This window comes from Azolla caroliniana, unplaced genomic scaffold (assembly GCF_043228905.1).
Source record: "Azolla caroliniana isolate FFs.n. ecotype wild unplaced genomic scaffold, voAzoCaro1.0.p SCAF_7, whole genome shotgun sequence".
In the NCBI taxonomy this organism is placed as follows: domain Eukaryota; kingdom Viridiplantae; phylum Streptophyta; class Polypodiopsida; order Salviniales; family Salviniaceae; genus Azolla; species Azolla caroliniana.
Genome location: NW_028230442.1, coordinates 5,563,729 through 5,581,152, shown reverse-complemented (window position 1 = coordinate 5,581,152; position 17,424 = coordinate 5,563,729). Strand labels below are relative to the sequence as shown.

At 40.3% G+C, this 17,424-nt stretch overlaps 1 protein-coding gene across 1 annotated transcript; it reads left to right on the top strand.

Annotated features, from left to right (window-relative positions):
* Positions 1-3,139: 3,139 nt before the first annotated feature.
* On the top strand, positions 3,140-17,140 carry LOC147861674 (uncharacterized). The gene is made up of 10 exons (XM_087322805.1): positions 3,140-3,380; positions 14,387-14,482; positions 14,689-14,763; positions 14,896-14,964; positions 15,040-15,116; positions 15,201-15,289; positions 15,472-15,601; positions 15,676-15,766; positions 15,842-15,907; positions 16,701-17,140. The coding sequence occupies exons 1-10, from the start codon at positions 3,168-3,170 to the stop codon at positions 16,830-16,832; spliced, it is 1,038 nt and encodes a 345-aa protein (XP_087178931.1). The 5' UTR covers positions 3,140-3,167; the 3' UTR covers positions 16,833-17,140.
* Positions 17,141-17,424: the final 284 nt, after the last annotated feature.

Sequence of the window (17,424 nt, the reverse complement as noted above, 5' to 3'; positions counted from 1 at the left end):
GACGTCAAGCTCGGTGGGCCCACTTCCTCGCGCGTTTCGACTTCAAAATCACATATCGTCCGGGGAAGCACCAAGGGAAGGCCAATGCATTATCACGACGTTCGTACCTAGCACCCCGTCCCGGCGAGCCAGCTTTCGATAACCAAAAACAAGTCATCTTGGGACCGGCACGACTACAAGCAACAAAGATCTTTGACATGCCCATGGATTCCTGCGTTATCGATACCATACGCGAAGACTTGAAGACAGATGCGTTCGCCCAAGCTATACTAGCACAAATTGATCCCTCTCGAGCGTCGTGTTCACAGTTGCAACCACCAGGTACGGACTATCGGCAATTCAAATACCATGATGGATTACTCTTATTTAAAGAACTTTTGTATGTTCCTAATGGTTCTTGCCGCCTTCAAGTAGTACAAAACTGTCATGACATATATACAGCTGGGCATTTTGGTAGTACTAAAACACTACATTTAGTACAATGATCATTCTGGTGGCCCTGTATGCGACAATTTGTCGAGGATTTTGTTCGGACTTGTGATACATGCTGCATAGCGAAAATGCCAAGGCATCATCCATATGGTTTATTAGAACCATTACCAATTCCAAGCAAGCCGTGGCAATCCATTGCTCTAGACTTCATCACAGATCTTCCAGTCTCTAAGGGGTTCAATGCGATTCTAACGTTGGTCGATCGATATACGAAGATGGCTCATTTCTTGCCATGTACTAAGGAGATCTCCAGTGAAGACACTGCCGAAATTGTCATGCGTGAAGTATGTCGGCATCATGGACTTCCCGATAGTATCATCAGCGACCGTGGACCCCAGTTCGTGTCAAAATTCTGGAAGCACCTTTTTAACATGCTCAAGGTCACTTGTAACCTCTCCTCCGGCTACCACCCACAAACTGACGGCCAAGCCGAACGAACCAATCAAACGCTGGAGCAGTATCTACGGTGCTTTCTCAGCTATCATCAGGATGACTAGGCAGATATTCTCCACTTTGCCGAATTTGCCTATAACAACTCTATCCATGCATCCACGAAAGTTACGCCATTTTATGCTTATACGAGATGTCACCCCCAGTAGTGTGTACTTGAAACCCCAGAGGTGTCCACAAATCCTTGCGCAAAGGATCGTTTGGAGAGGTTACGCAAGATACAAGCGGATTTATCTACTCATCTCCAACAAGCTCAACAAACACACAAGGTTTATGCGGATCGTCATCGACTCCCATCTAGTTTTAACATTGGAGATTGGGTATGGCTACTCCGACGACACATCAAGACTACTCGCCCATGCGAGAAGTTGGATTATCGGCGATTAGGTCCTTTCCGTATTATCGGAAAGATTAATGATGTCGCTTTTCGTCTTGATCTACCTCCACAACTTCGGATACATCCGGTGTTTCATAGTTCTCTCCTCGAACCCTATCAAGAAAGCACCATCCCAGGATGTATTACACAGCCTCCACCCCCGATCGAGCTTGAAGATGGACCTGAGTACGAGGTTGCCGCCATCCTTGATTCCAAGCTTGTTCGCAACAAGCTCTACTATCTAGTCGACTGGCTAGGATATAGTCCCAACGAGCGTACTTGGGAACCGATAGAGAATGTCACCAATGCTCGTGCTCTTCTTGAAGACTTCCATCGTCAATATCCAGACAAACCGGGTCCTCAATCCAAAACGACTTGTTACACTCGTCGTTTTAAAGAGGGGATAGTGTCATGATATGACAAGACTCGAACCCATGACCTTATACTACATGGGTCGAGCTCTTGACCATTAGACTATACATTGTAATACATAGAATATTATTTTCATTTATTTTTTATTATAGAAGATTGATGTATATTCCAGATTTCTCTGGAACATTCTAGAAACTTCAGGAGTATTTCTTAGAACACTAAAAAAGGAGGCACGAGGCATTATTTCGAACCAAATCGGTTCAACGCCAGTCTTAAGCCTCCTAGCTACTGTACATTTTCTTCACATAATATATATCTTTTCTTATCATCACTCTCTCTCTCTCTCCCTCCCTCTCACTCACTCTTTCCTTCTCTCGAGAGTTCTTCACCTCTCTTAATACTAATACTTCTTTTAGTACTAATTCCTTCTCTGTCTTAGTACTGTCCCTGACACACACTGGAAAAATGCAAAGAGGCGCAAGTCGAGCTAGGAGGCGGTTGCCAATATGTGCGACATAGAAGATTCGATGCTTGCAATGCGATGCCTTGACCTTTAGATCAAGGGACTCAAATGTTGATTGTTGCAAGAATTGTGGCTGCACCTTGCCATCATCTCCGGATGAGCCATGAGCCATAAACATAACTTGAGTGGTTTTGCAGACTAGTGAATTTGGGTTTACAATGTTTAAAGTGGATTTATGTTGATTTATGAGTGCACTTGGGAGTATGTCATATGTTGATTTATGTTTTCAATTTCTTGTTTCAAGTATGTCACATGTTGATTTGGGTTTATGGTGTTTAAAGTGGATTTAGGTTCAAAGGATGTCATATGTTGATTTATGTTTCAAATATGTCGTATGTAGATTTATGTTTCAAGTATGTCATATTTTGATTCATGTTTCAAGTATGTTATAAGTTGATCTCTATTTTAAGTTTTATGTTTTTTAAGTTTTATGTTTTTTAACTTTTAACTTTTATGTTTTAAGATGATTATTTGTTTTATGTTAAGTATGGTGAAGATCGTCGATTTTGAATAATTTAAGGTTGGATTTTGTGACTGTTTGATATGTTATTCTAAGTTTTAAGGGTAATGATCAAGCTTATTTGAAGATTTTGGTCGAAATGATACATTTGGTTGGGCGACCTGCAACGGTTGGGCGACCTATAAAGGTCAGGGTTGGGTGACCTACAACGGTTGGGCGACTTGCAACGGTCAACGTTAGGGCGACCTCTGACAGGTTTTTTTTCGCACGTTCTTCCTTATCGAAATTTGACGGTGCAGATCGCACGCGCCTTCCTCTGAGTGACCTGCACCGTCTGTGGCCGTGATTCCTTCGCCAACCCTCTTTATGATTTGATGCAGAATAGACACGAGCGGATGGATTGGATGGATGGACATCCTATCCATCATGGCCACGTGAAGAATTTTTTTAGCTTTATTGATATTATAGGCCACATAGGAAGAGATGGAAGAGCTATGGCGCTCTCTCATTCTGCTCCGCTACTCTCTCTTCCCCTCCCTTCTTCCGCTTCCGCTTCCTTCCTCTTGTCTACTGTATCGACAAGATTCTCTCACCATCACCATAACCACTACCACCGCCGCAGGCTCCATGGCATCTTTGCGACGGAAGGAGAGCAAGCTCTGCAGAACTCTGTGGATTTCTTACCCCTTCAAGACGCCCTTTCGAAGGTATACATATATATAGATATATCTTTTAACCTTTCCCCTCTTTCTATATTTGCATAAAAAGGAAATGATGGATTTAATAGAGAGAAAAAACCGCTGAAGCAATGATGGAGATTATCATGGAAGAATATCTGGAAATGGAATAGGTCGAACTGCAACATTACCTCAGTTTTATTTATTTAGACAGAGTAGACACAGCGGAAAAAAAACATTTACAAAGACTCTAAGACTTGCACAATTGAATGTAATAATGGATGCATTCCAGATCTATTCATGTAATTATCTCCACGTGGATTGTGTAAAAATACTAGAAAGGCATAAACTTGATGATATACTTTTAAATGGTTAGCAGCTCCCTATAAACAAATTCCATATATATATATATATATATATATATATATATATATATATCATTTGTCTATGATTAGAGATCATAGATAAGGTATCTTTTAGGGGTATTTTAGCAGTGTATAATGCAGTTGTACATTGATAATATCAAAATCTCAGAGAAGACATATCCTTGAGGTTAATATGCCTTCATATGTCTCAATGGTCAACATCTCTTCATGGACATATACCCAGTTTCTTGGTAGGGGATGAAAGAATGCTAACTCTTAAGAGTTGGGGTATGTGGAAGCGTAATGTCTGTGTGAGCAGGAGAAAGAATCGGAGAAAACAGCCAGAAATGAAAGAAAACAACGAGAAATGAAAGAGAACTGCCAGAAATGAAAGGAAACAACCAGAAATGAAAAATACACAAGAGGGAGGGTGACAAATTATGGGCTGAAGAGAAAGCTATATTAATTGACAAAATGCAATGGGCCATGTGGGCTTTATATATAGGTCTTCAAGGGACCACCACATTAAATGTGGTTGGTGGAGTCTAGTCATATACATCCACCCTACTACGATTCTACCATAAGAATATCTAATATTCATTGACCACATTTACACTTGGCAACGAACTAGTTGTCACAATCTAGTTCTACATGTAAGTAGATAGTTCACACAGATTACAATAAAGTGTGCTCACACAATTTTTAAGACATCGTGCTTTTCTCCTTAAGCATGTGCTCACACATGTTGAGCTTGATTCTCAACATGCCCTCAAGGTCAATTGTGTGTCCTCGTAAGCTGGTTGTCTTGGTGTAGTTGAAGACTAGGTCAATGTTGCTCAAACTGTGAGACCGTGGTCTTCACATTGCTCCTATGTACTCGAACTCAATCATGCAAGGTCAATCTTACCAATCCAAAAAATGTTAATAAAAAACTCGAGATATCAAGGTTTTTTGTGTGACTTATCCAATTGAGGTTTTGCTTTGTGTGCCAAGCCTTGCTGGTCTTACCCCATCCCTTGTCCTCTATCTGCCGGGCTTCAAAAAGTCTTCGTCTGACTTGCCGGGTTGAGTCAGATTAGATACTGGTCTTGTTCATACTCTTCCAGTTATCTTTGGTGCCGATTCTCCGTGTGTTCCTTGGTCTCGATACTCATCTTTGCGAGCTGGTTGCTACTAAGATTGTTGTAGTGGATTGGTATTGTCTTGTTGACCAGTTTGTTGAAGTCTTTTAAGCCATAAGGCTTTGCATGCAGCTACAACTTTGCCCCTATACTCCGCCTCAGTGCTCGACATGAATTGTTTCTTGCTGCTCCATGAGATCTCTCCATTGTCGAGTGAAAACAAAAATCCTGAGGTGGATCTCCTATCAGATGGGTTATCTGCCCAATAAGCATTCGTGAACCCATCAAATTGAAGCGGCACTTTGTGCTTGTAGATGATACCATGATCAAGAATTCCACCGATATCGTACCACTCGCTTAACACAATCCATGTGAGTGTTGCAGCAGGGTTGCGTGAACTGGTTAATGAGCTCGACCGGGTAGTTGAGGTCTAGCCAGGTGATAGTCAAGTAGATAAGACTCTCAATTATTTGCCGATACTATGTTTGCTTGCAAACTTCGCCGGAGTCTACACGAAGCTTCATATTTCAATCCAGGGGTGTTGAGATGGAATTACACTCGGTCATTCCGAACTTGTAAAGCAGATTCAACAGTAGTGTCATTATGAGAGTAGGAACCCGCCTGGATGTCTAATGACGTCGATGCTGAGAAAATAATGTAAGTCATTCAGGCCCTTCATCTCAAAGTTTTTTGAAAGCAGCTTTTTGAGTTTCTACGTCTCAACACAGCTTTCTCCACCATCAACAAGGTTATTGAATACAAGACAACGAAGAGCGGGCTTTTGGGATTGTTCTATATATACAGCGAATTGTCAGATTTTGACATTTGGAAGTTGATGTTGTGAAGATATAGCATGATCTTTGAATGCCACGCTCTTGGGGCTTGCTCCAATGTGTAGAGCAACTTCTTCAATTGGCAAACTTCATGTGGATGTTTGCTTGATTTGAATCCGGGTGGTTGAGTCAACTTCCTCCTCGAGCTCGCCTTGGAGGAATATGTTCTTTACGTCCATTTGATACTATCAGGTTCTTCTGAACCTTAATGTCAAGTTCTTCTATCGGCTTGATTCACGGAATTTTTCATTTCCCACCTTCAGGGCTTTCTTTACTCCCGATGTCCTCATTACAGGCACACCATACTCGCTGTTGATCGATCAGGTTGACTTATCGGAGTTGTCATCCAAGGCTATGCTCATGGCTTCGTGCTCCAGGGTCTTGCCCTTTCAGTCACTTTGAGGTGAGGTGTACCACTGAGCTGACACCACGTCAAAGGTTTCTTCATGGTGTGCAACACTCTGATTGCTTGACGATACTTGGGGTTCGGTCAGCCAGAGTGAGGGCAGACTCTATATTGGGTCTCTACCTATAATGGATCTCAGCTTCTCTTCTTCTCTCTCGGGATTTGCAGCAGATCCGCGTGTCTCAGGCATGGCGGGGGTCACTAGTGCTGGGCTATACCGTGATGTCTCTTCATCAAATACCACATCTTGGCTTATTTGCGATTACTGAGTGGTAGGGTTATAACACTTTTGACACTTTTGCTCAAGTGAGTAGTCGGTGAGGATCATCTTCTTTGACTTCAGATCAAGCTTTCTTTGATTCTCATTGGGTACATTCACGTATGCAATGGTGCCGAAAACCTTCAAGTGCGAAAGATCCAGCTTTCTCCCGTAATACTTCTTACGAGGAATCACATCATGTGCGAGGTCGCGTAGATGGATTGACCCAAAATGGTAAGATCTATGAACCAAGGGAAGTATTTTTTATGTTGAGAGATAATGGCCTTTATTTGTCAGATGACAAGGGTGATGAGATTGATGGAGAGTGATAATGCCCTTTATTTTTCAAATGACAAGGGTTATGAGGTTGTGGGATAAATTGCTGCCTAATCTATTGTAATCCTTTTGTAGTGTCATTGTCGGGAGTCCACTTGTGTAACCCTTGATTGACTCGTAACATGATTAGGAGTGGTAGGGATATAGAAAGTTGTGATTGTTCTTGTGGATGAACTTGTGTTGTCCAACTACTACTCTTTGTGTCTCTTGAATTCTAGCAAGAACAATCCTGAGTATTGTTCGCTCTCATATTCCATTACCTTGCATAGTGGGGCAAAACCTTGGTTAAAAGAGGCAATGGTATCTCCCTCTTATTTCATAAAAAACAGTATAGTGGCAAACATATTATCCCCCCTGGATACACAATTGGCAAATTCTTTCTTCTAGAGTTGTATGTGCATATCTGCCTAACTCAATCTCTAAATGATGTGAAGACGTCTACAACTGCCCTATCACACTATGCAACGAATGTGAGATGTATATTCAGACAAGAAAGCTTACTTAATAATCCATCCTTTGATGTGTAAAATTTGTGCCTTATGATGGATTGTCTTCCTACCAAGATATAGATATTTTTAGCGTCCATAGAGAGGCCATTATTGACCCATGGTACCTAAGTACAAAAGTTTTCTTGATGTGTGTCTCCTTCCTAAAAAGGGATATTCATACTTCGAAGCACCCAATCTCGATGTGTGAGTAAAGCATACGCATATGAGAGCAACCTTCTAGGCATTCTCTTTAGTGTGACACTCAAGTCATCACCCCCTCTTAATATATCATCATAGCTTTCATGACGTGCACTTTATGCAGAGCATTTAAAAAGCAAGTGATACTCATCCTCTACTAGCCCTTCCCTGCATACCTTACATGCTTTTATATTTGGCTGATTTTGATTCATGTTCTTTGTGTTTCCAATTTCATGATATCAGTTCAGATCATCTATCCATTTTCATTTGGGTCATGTTCAAATTGGAATAATCCAAGCTATTTTGGAATGGGGGTAGTGCATTTATGCTTATGCCATTAGATTCGAACCATTGTTGCATTTTAGCATACCAACAACAATTATCTCCATGTTCAACAAGTTTTAATGACATAACTGCTAACTCTGAGTACCTTTACTTAGGGGGATCTCGAAGCTGTTGGATACTGGTCATTTATTGGAATAATACTTTAGTTATTTTTGGAACTGCTTCCATCTCCACCTGAATTAAATAATGAGGCATTGATGCTTTGCCCCATATCATGCATGCAATCGTCGAGATCAAAGGTCTCTTATGAATCGAGAAACTGAGTAGTGTATCAATAGAAACCAATCATTCAAAGATGATTCAAATTTATTGCAAGTTTATTGTTGTAGGTGTTTGGATCAAAATTGGATTAAGATTCTGAAGGCAGCACGGGGATTAGGGTTTATGTCAAAAACAGAGAGGGAGAGAGTCTGAGTGAGAGAGAGAGATGCACACTGTCTTGGGTACGAAGAGTGTACCTCTTTTTTGGTTTTTAGATATTATGTATATACACGTCAAAAGTGTGCTACGAGTGCGTTCACACTCGTGCACTAATAAAAGGCACGATGGCCTTTTATTCCCAACAACCTCCCACCTAAAGGCAATGTGCCGTGAGAAAAAAAAAACAAAAAAAAAGTGAGCTAAGTCCAAGTATGTACAAAGCTGAACTGCATACATACATCTATCCAACTCCCATCATCTGTCGGCAATGAGCAAATCGCTCAGCTGGAAGACCCTTCGTGAGAAGATCTGCAGGATTATTATTTGTATGTACTTTGACAAGCTCAATGTTCTTGCTGTCAAGTACATCTCTGATGAAGTGATACTTCACCTCTATGTGCTTCGTCTTTGCATGAAAGACGGGATTCCGAGCTAGCATGATAGCACTCTGGCTGTCACAATGAAGAATAGGTAACTCTGTAATGCCAAGATCTCTCACTAGATATGAAAGCCATAAAGCCTCTTTGCACGCCTCAGTGGCAGCAACATACTCTGCCTCTGTAGTAGACAATGCAACACACTTTTGTAGTCTGGAGATCCAAGAGACCGCTCCTCCTGTGAAAGTAAACACATACCCAGAAGTAGACTTCCTGCAGTCTGTGTGACCAGCATAGTTCCCATCCGTAAAACCAACGACAGATGCCTTTTGCTTTCCAAAGCAAATGCCCAAGTCCTTTGTGCCTTTGAGGTATCTCATAATACCTTTCACCGCTTCCCAATGCTTTTTGCCGGGATTTGCCATGTACCTACTAACCACTCCCATTTCAAAAGCAATATCAGGGCGTGTAGAAACCATCGCATATATCAAACTGCCAACGGCAGAAGCATATGGAACCTTAGTCATTTCAGCCTTCTCAGCATCAGATGTAGGGCTGTCTTCTGCACTGAGTTTCAAATATGGAGGTAATGGAACCCCAATTGTTCCCCCCCCTCCATATTGAAACATTGCAAAACCTTAGAGATATACTCCTGCTGAGATAGAAAGAGTACCCCTTTCGACCGGTTTCGGAGTATTCGCATGCCAAGGATGTGATTTGAATCACCAAGATCCTTCATATCAAAGCTTCCATGAAGGCTTTGCTTCAATGAATCCAAGGCATGAATATCCTTGCCAGCAATCAACATATCATCAACATACAAAACCAAGATAATCAGGCTACCATCTCCTGCCTTCTTCGTGTGCAAGCAGTGGTCCACTTGACTTGTACGAAAACCTTGAGACTGCATAAATGCATCAAATTTATGATACCATTCTCTTGGTGCTTGTTTCAACCCATACAAACTCCTTTTGAGCTTACAAACCATCTTCTCTTTGCCTTTAGCCACAAAACCTTCAGGCTGCTGCATATATATGTCTTCATGTAGATCGCCATGTAAAAAGGCGGTCTTCACATCCATCTGTATGAGCTCCATATCTTCAGTTGCAACTAAGCCCAAAATGATTCTTAATGTAGTCATCTTGACTACAGGTGAGAAGATCTCATCAAAATCAACTCCATATTCCTGCTTGTATCCTTTTGCAACCAATCTTGCTTTGTACTTTGGCGAGGAATTAGAAATGACCTTCATTTTATAAACCCATTTGCATGGAAGTGTTTTCTGCCCTTTAGGCAACTGCACCAAATCCCAAGTGTCATTTTTTTCAAGAGATTCCATCTCTGAAAACATGGCTTTATACCATTTCTTATTGTCCTGTCTGTCCATTGCTTCCTTGAAGCAAGTCGGTTCGCCACAATCAGTTACCATGATATAATCAGCCACACTGTTTGCATCAGGAACAAATCTGTCAGGCCTTCTAGTAACTCTAGACGATCTCCTAACCCAATGCTCATTGTTTGGTAGCTGTTGAGCCTGCAAATCATCATTTTCAACTTGCTGTCCAGGCATTTCAGCCTGCAAATCAGCATTAACAGCTTGCTGTTCTAGCCATTCCTGCACATTTGGTGGCTCATCATTATTGGCAAAGGCTGGCTGATCATTTCCAACCTCATTTTCTGCATTTGCAGGTAAGTTTACAGCAGGTGTTTGCTGCTGTACAGTGGGCACATTTTTCTGTCTAAAAGGTATTTCTTCTCGGAATACAACCCTCCGTACTTCCTCGGTCTTTTCGGGTTGTTTATGCATGCGATTTTCCCGGAAGATAACATCATTGCTGCGTACTATTTTTCTTTTCTCGGGATCCCACAATCTATACCCCATTTCACCCTTGTCACCGTATCCTAAGAAAATACATTTGCAGGACTTTGGCTCAAGTTTGTTGCATTCTTCTTTACGAATGTGCACAAAAGCCTCACAGCCAAACACTCTCAAGTGAGCATATGAAGGTGGCTTGCCCGACCACGCTTCTTGGGGTATTCCCCCTCCCAAAGACCTGTTAGGTAACCGATTAATCAAGTGAACAGCTGTCATAACAGCCTCTGCCCAAAAACCATGGGGTAACGCAGCATGATACAGCATAGTACGGACCTTATCTTGAATGGTCCGATTCATACACTCTGCAACTCCAATTTGGGGTGGATTATAAGGGGCAATGAGTTCCCTCTTTATCCCTTTGCTGTCACAAAATGCTTGAAAGGTCTTGGACACATATTCCCCACCATTGTTAGACCAAAGACACTTAAGTGTCTTATCAATTTGATTCTCAACTAATGCCAAAAATGTTCGAAATTTGTTGAGCACTTCATCCTTGCTATGAATAGGGTAAACCCATACCTTCCGTGTAGCATCATCGACAAAAGTGACTAAGTATTTCTTTCCCCCTAATGATAGCCCTGGCATCTGACAAACATGTGAATGTACTAACTCAAGCGGGGATGACTTCAGCGAAAGAGATTTTTTATGAGATGTTTGTACATGTTTACCATAAATGCAATGATCACAATGTTCAAAATCAGCATAACGAAGACATGGTAAGTAACCCAAACGAGACAATACTTTCATACCAGTTTCACTCATGTGTCCCAGCCACCCATGCCACAAAGAAACACTAGGCTGCTCGGTTATGGCAACGACATGGTCACTCACACTAGATACATGGAGAGGATACAAAGTATCACTTTTACTACCCTTGGCAATAACTCTAGATCCCTTACAAATCTTCCATTTCCCATCACCAAAGGTGGTGTGAAATCCATCGTCATCTAGCTGTCCTGTGCTAATCAAGCTCTTCTTGACCTGAGGTACATGCCGTACATGCTGAAGTGTGAAAGCAGAACCACGTTGAAACTGTAATTGCACAGTGCCAATACTTGCGATTTCACATGCATAGTTGTCCCCAAGATGGACAACACCATGTCGACCCCCTGTGTAATCTGAAAACCACTCACGATGAGGGGTGACGTGAAAGAAGCACGGAATCGAGTAACCAAGTGTGCATGTCACTATTCGTATCTGCAATGCCTTTCCTCGGTTGAATGTCTCTCTTTTCTTCTATGCAACCATCTATCTTCTTGCCTTTTCCTTTCTCTTTCTTCCATTTGAAACAATCACGTTTAAAGTGACCTTTTTTGCCACAGTGATGGCATTCTACATCTTTACCACGTGATTTACTACGGCCATAACTATCAGATTTGCCTCTTTGTTGTAACCTACCCCTCATATGCAATGCACTAGAGGACTTATTGGATGCATTATTTTGCCAACTCAACTCTTCCATTAGTAGAGAACTCTCTACATCGGCATAAAGAAGCATCGCATTTGAATTGCTCATAGCAGTCTTGAAAGTATCCCAACTTTCTGGCAAGGTGCAAAGTAAAAACGTGGCCTTAAACTCATCATCAATGATGAATTTCAAGGCAACCAGCTGGCTGAAAATGGAATTGAACACACTCAGGTGAGTTGACATGGGTGTGCCCTCTGTCAACGCAAATCCATAAGTTTTTTAAGCCAATAAACTTTGCTTGCTGCCGTCTTCTGGGCATACAGTTCCTCTAGTCTAGTCCATATAGAATAGGCACAATCCAAACCTTCAATATTAAATAGCAAGGCATTAGAAATCGACAACTCAATATTTGAGCATGCAAGCTTGTTCAACTCTTGCCAATCATCTTCGTCCATATCTGTAGGCTTTACCCCTTTGACTTTAATAGGCTTTGCATGCTTCTTCTGCAGCAGGATGTTGTAGCACTGCTTTTTCCAAACCGCAAAGTTATGTGCACCCTCAAGCTTCTTGATGTGCATAAGGTGGCTACTGTCACTGTTGCTAGTCATGATTTCTTAGCCCAAACGGAGGACCAAACCTGCTTTGCAGAAAACGTGACCTGCTTTGCAGAAAACCCTAAACTCTGCTCTGCAAAAAACCCTAAACTTTGCACTGCAAAAAACCTTAAACTCTGCTCTGCAGAAAACCCTAAACTCTGCTCTGCAGAAAACCCTAAACTCTGCTCTGCAGAAAACCCTAAACTCTGCTCTGCAGAAAACCCTAAACTCAGCTCTGCAGAAAACCTTAAATCTGCTCTGCAGAAAACCCTAAACTCAGCTCTGATACCAGTTTGAAGGCAGCACGAGGATTAGGGTTTAGGTAAAAAACAGAGAGGGAGAGAGTCTGAGTGAGAGGGAAATGCACACTGTCTTGGGTACAAAGAGTGTACCTCTTTTTTGGTTTTTAGATATTATGTATATACAAGTCAAGTGTGCTACAAGTGCGTTCACACTCGTGCACTAATAAAAGGCACGATGGCCCTTTATTCCCAACAGATTCTATTGGACAAGTTGGGGTTGTTGCATCAAAAAATGGTTGAAGGGAAGTAAAGGAAACCCTATGGTCCTACGAATGCTGGTTTCTCTTGGTAATGTACACGAATGTATATGGAGGTTTTGATTAGTTCAGTATGCTCTTTTCTTCGCTAGAATGGTTGGATCTTTAATCCACGTTAGGATTGTGTGCTTTGCGGTCAAGAAAGAAGAAAGCATTGGTGCCAATGGTTGAATTCTTGTGGGTAATGTCATGAGAAGTGAGTGGCTGTTTATCAATGGGCTAGATTTCTTGATTAGTGGTATGTTTTGCTTCTGCACTGATTCCTATAACCATGAAATGTGATGTGCCACCTTGAGGAGCATGTTACAAACACAAAACTATACAATTAAGCAAGAGATAGACCTATCATCTGGGTGGAGTGGTTGTTTGGCCAAACATAGTGTTGGATGCTAGATATATACCTTGGGTTAAGTGCCAGAAATATGGTTCTGACAACACTCACGATGTAATCTCTTGTTTGGTTTTATAGGCCACTTTGGCCTTTTAAAAGATGTTAATATATGTTTCTTTCTTTCTCATGTTATGCTATACAAGTGGTAACTTACAATGAACTTGAATATGTATTACAGTGAACCATTACAATAGTAATATGTAATCATGTATTATGTTTTTTGAAAATTTAGACTACATAAATCTTGATAGTCTCTGATTGGATTGATTTTGGACTGTTACCACATCCATACCTTGCTGACATTGGATGATATGTTCAAATGATTTAAACTGAAATAAATTTTTAGCACTGCTGAAACTTGTCAACAGGTGGAACTACCAATCACAATCTCTTATAGAAGCCCCCCATTTTATGATAATTCACAGCTTTGACTATGGATGTATGTATGCATGTTGAAATTTGATCAATAAAGTAACTTTTTCTTTTCTAGTCATATATTGTATTGGTGTTCTAATATATTTGGATATCAAACTCTTAACAGAAAGAAGTGGTGCAGTCTTATCTCAGTTTTCTTATATGTCATTGTTATTTTTTCCTTCTGTTGGGTCTGTTCTTTTCTAAGTTTCAGTTGTTCTCTTTATTTTTTATTTCATCTTTATGTAATTGATATAGTGTCTGTAGTTGAGACATCTCTGTGACTTCATGCATATGATTTTCTTGCAATTATTTAACATCTATGTATTCTTATAATATGTAATTACCTACAAATTCCTCAATATTGCATGCTTACAAAACGGTCCTTAAAATAGGAGGATGATACCATGGTGTCTGATCATGCTTGTATCTTCCTTCTTAACTACACATGTACCACATATGGAGAGATTGATTGTGAGAGTTTTGCTATAGACATGTCTGTTGACTGGAAAATAATATTGTGGGTTTAATTTAAACTTAGAACCCTCAAATTTCTACAGGAAAAGGATCTGGATTTTTACTGCAATTTAAATTGAAATTTAGTTGCACATTTATTCATAATAGCAATATCTTGATCTTAACAGAAAGATGGAGATTCTGTAATGGAAGCCATGGAGCAATTGCGTCAAGCTGGATGGGCAAAATTATGGAACTCACAACCTTATGTTTCACGCCGTACAGTCAGTTTTTTCTTCCTTCTTGGACTTTCTTTTTATGAAATAAATGATGTTTAGATATGTGCTATTTCTGATGCACATTCTTGTGGTAGGGAACAACATTGAACCAAACCCTCAGTAGATCATTTAAACACTCTAGAGATCCCCTGTTTTTCTTGAAATATTCAAGTTAGCACTGTTTCTAATGTTTTCTTACTTTTTGAGTTCAGACATTTGTCCGTGAGCTGACAAATCTAGGCATCAAGAATGCTGAAAAACTTGGTGTACCAAGTGTGAGAGATGATGTAAGCTAGTGAGTTATTTATTTAAACTGCAAAAGCCTTGATGTGAGTTATGTGTAAACTGCAAAATCTTGGATGCAAATCTCCCGGATACAAATAGCTGAAAATGCTTGTGCTCATTATTGAGTCATACAGGCAGCTTTTCTGTTCACAGTGGTTGGAACTACAGGATTTCTGGGTGTACTTACGAGTCAGCTGCCTGGGGTAAACACTAGATATCTCGATGCAACTGTTTCTTTTCAAGCAGAAAGTTTAAGGTAGTTTGGTAGTTAATTCCAGGATTGGGGATTCTTTGTACCGTATCTTATTGGAAGCATATCCTTGGTGGTTCTAGCGGTGGGGAGCATTGCACCAGGGTAGTTTCAATGCTCTTTCTAGAAGTTTGATGCTCTATATATTGATTGCTTGGCAAACTCTGTACCTTCACAATTCTATGGCAGTCTATTGCAGGTGGCTATTGGGAGCTTCTCATCACTCTTTGAGGATTACCAGGATCGTGTACTTAGACACGAGGCAGCTCATTTTTTGGGTAATGTCATGTGTAAACCATTTCAGCTTTTAAAGTTTGTATGTAATGCTTATTATAATGCCAGCGTGTGTTTATTTCTTAAAATTTAGTTTATTATGGAAACTTTTGCATGAATCTAATTATGGTCAATAGCATGATATTTCTGCATTGGTGATGACACAAGAATTTTACCTCATTTTCAGTTGCCTACTTGCTTGGTGTACCGATAGTGGGGTATTCTCTAGACATTGGGAAGGAGAATGTAAACCTTATTGATGAAAAGGTACAGAAACGCATTTATGAGGGTAAACTGGACAGTAAAGATTTGGATAGGTAAATAAATACTCATGCCCCATTTGCCACTCTATCCTATGTCAATGGACTTAGGCTATTTAACCATTTGACAGGTTTGCAGTTGTTGCTATGGCTGGCATTGCAGCTGAAGGTTTAAAATATGATAAAGTTACGGGCCAATCAGCTGATTTATTCTCTCTTCAGGTAATTAACCTCGTAGTCTTTGAATTTGAACCATAATGTGAAAGGTAATTGATTGTTTAAGATGCTTCATTACAGAGACTTATTAATAGAACCAAGCCACAACTGAGCAGTGAGCAACAACAGAATCTTACCAGATGGGCGGTGAGCTGGTTAAAATTTTATCCAGTTATTTGAATTTAATCACTTCCAAGATCATTTTGAACATTTAACATCTTAGATCCAACAATTTTGACTAGGCAGAGTTGATGCCGAGTTGTATATATTTTTGCATTTCAAGGGTTTGAGTTGAAGTGGCTAAATGAGCCCCCAAGATCATTTTGAACATTTAACATCTTAGATCCAACACGTTTGACTTGGTAGAGTTGATGCTGGGTTGTATATTTTAGCATTTCAAGGGTTTGAGTTGAAGTGGCTAAATGAGCCCTTTTTAATGTTAAAATGTATAATAGTTTCTAGGTCAACTGAATATTCCTAAGTACAGTTTTTCCTCAGTGGTCATATGAATGCTATCTATTTGAGAAAAACTCAGTTTGGTTCAAATATCTTGATCAAGAATCTGGAGCTGCACCTGTGATTGTAACTCAGCTACTTTTAGGTTATGGTTCTCTGCTATAAGAAGCGTTAATATCAACTTGTTGTTTACTCTCAGTGACCTTAACAAGGATTGAACCCTCTTGCAATTGCGTTAGGAAAGACCTTTAGTTTCTGCATACATTTAAATATTCTTTTTATTAGCTCCCTTTTGGTTACTCGAGCCACTGCTCTAGCTTCTAAAACATCAGATATCAAAACTCATTATTGAATGATTTAAAATTGTAGTCAAATCTCAAAAGAGATGAGCACACCATCTGATACCGTGAAGTATGAATATTGACCTTACTAATGCCTGAGATAATTCACCCTGATTTGGTTGGCTTGTGCTCATCCTCTACAGGTGCTTTTTGCTGGTTCACTTTTGAAGAACAAGAGTGAAGTTCATGAAGCTTTGATGGATGCCATGTCAAAGAAAGGATCGATTATGGATTGCATTAAGGCAATTGAAACATATGATCAGACAGAGTCCTGAGGAATCTGTGACTTTTTGAAGTGACAAAAGTTGAGAGAACTTAACTTTGATCCAACCCAAAGGCTCAGCTCCATTCTACAGATCATATCGGTGTCTTGGTGGATGTTAATAATATATCTATGTATCTCTCTCTCATCCCCACCATCCCCATGATGTAGAGGCACAAAGACTTTTTTTTATTCCTTGTATATTACTACTACCATACCCCAGATCTTATCCAAAGATATGGAGAAATATGTGAATTGCATATACCAGTAATGTATTCTTTATTCTTATTCCTTCAGTATTCTAAGCATTTTTTTGAACTCTTTATTGTATCTTGGGTACAATAATTGAGCATGCACATTTTTGTATGATACAATTGGTCTTCATCTTCTTAAGATGTTTTGAAATCTTAAATGATGGCCATGAGACGGTGAGAAACTCCCCATTTTCTTTATTGTGGCTTAGTAGACCTTCACACTGTTGCTTTCTATTCTATTGTTCGTGCTTTTCAGAAATTTGTGGTGTCCCTAGGTTGTCCCAATTTGAACTGGGACTCACTAAGGAGGCCAGTCCTAGTCCCAGCTCCAAAGAAGGTGCCGCCTTGGGT

Excerpts from the sequence above, each read along its gene's own strand:
- LOC147861674 (XM_087322805.1), top strand. The coding sequence starts at position 3,168 with ATGGCGCTCTCTCATTCTGCTCCGCTACTCTCTCTTCCCCTCCCTTCT. Across the intron at positions 14,483-14,688 it reads CTTATGTTTCACGCCGTACA|ACATTTGTCCGTGAGCTGAC; the intron begins GTCAGTTTTTTC and ends TTTTGAGTTCAG. Across the intron at positions 14,965-15,039 it reads TTACGAGTCAGCTGCCTGGG|GATTGGGGATTCTTTGTACC; the intron begins GTAAACACTAGA and ends AGTTAATTCCAG.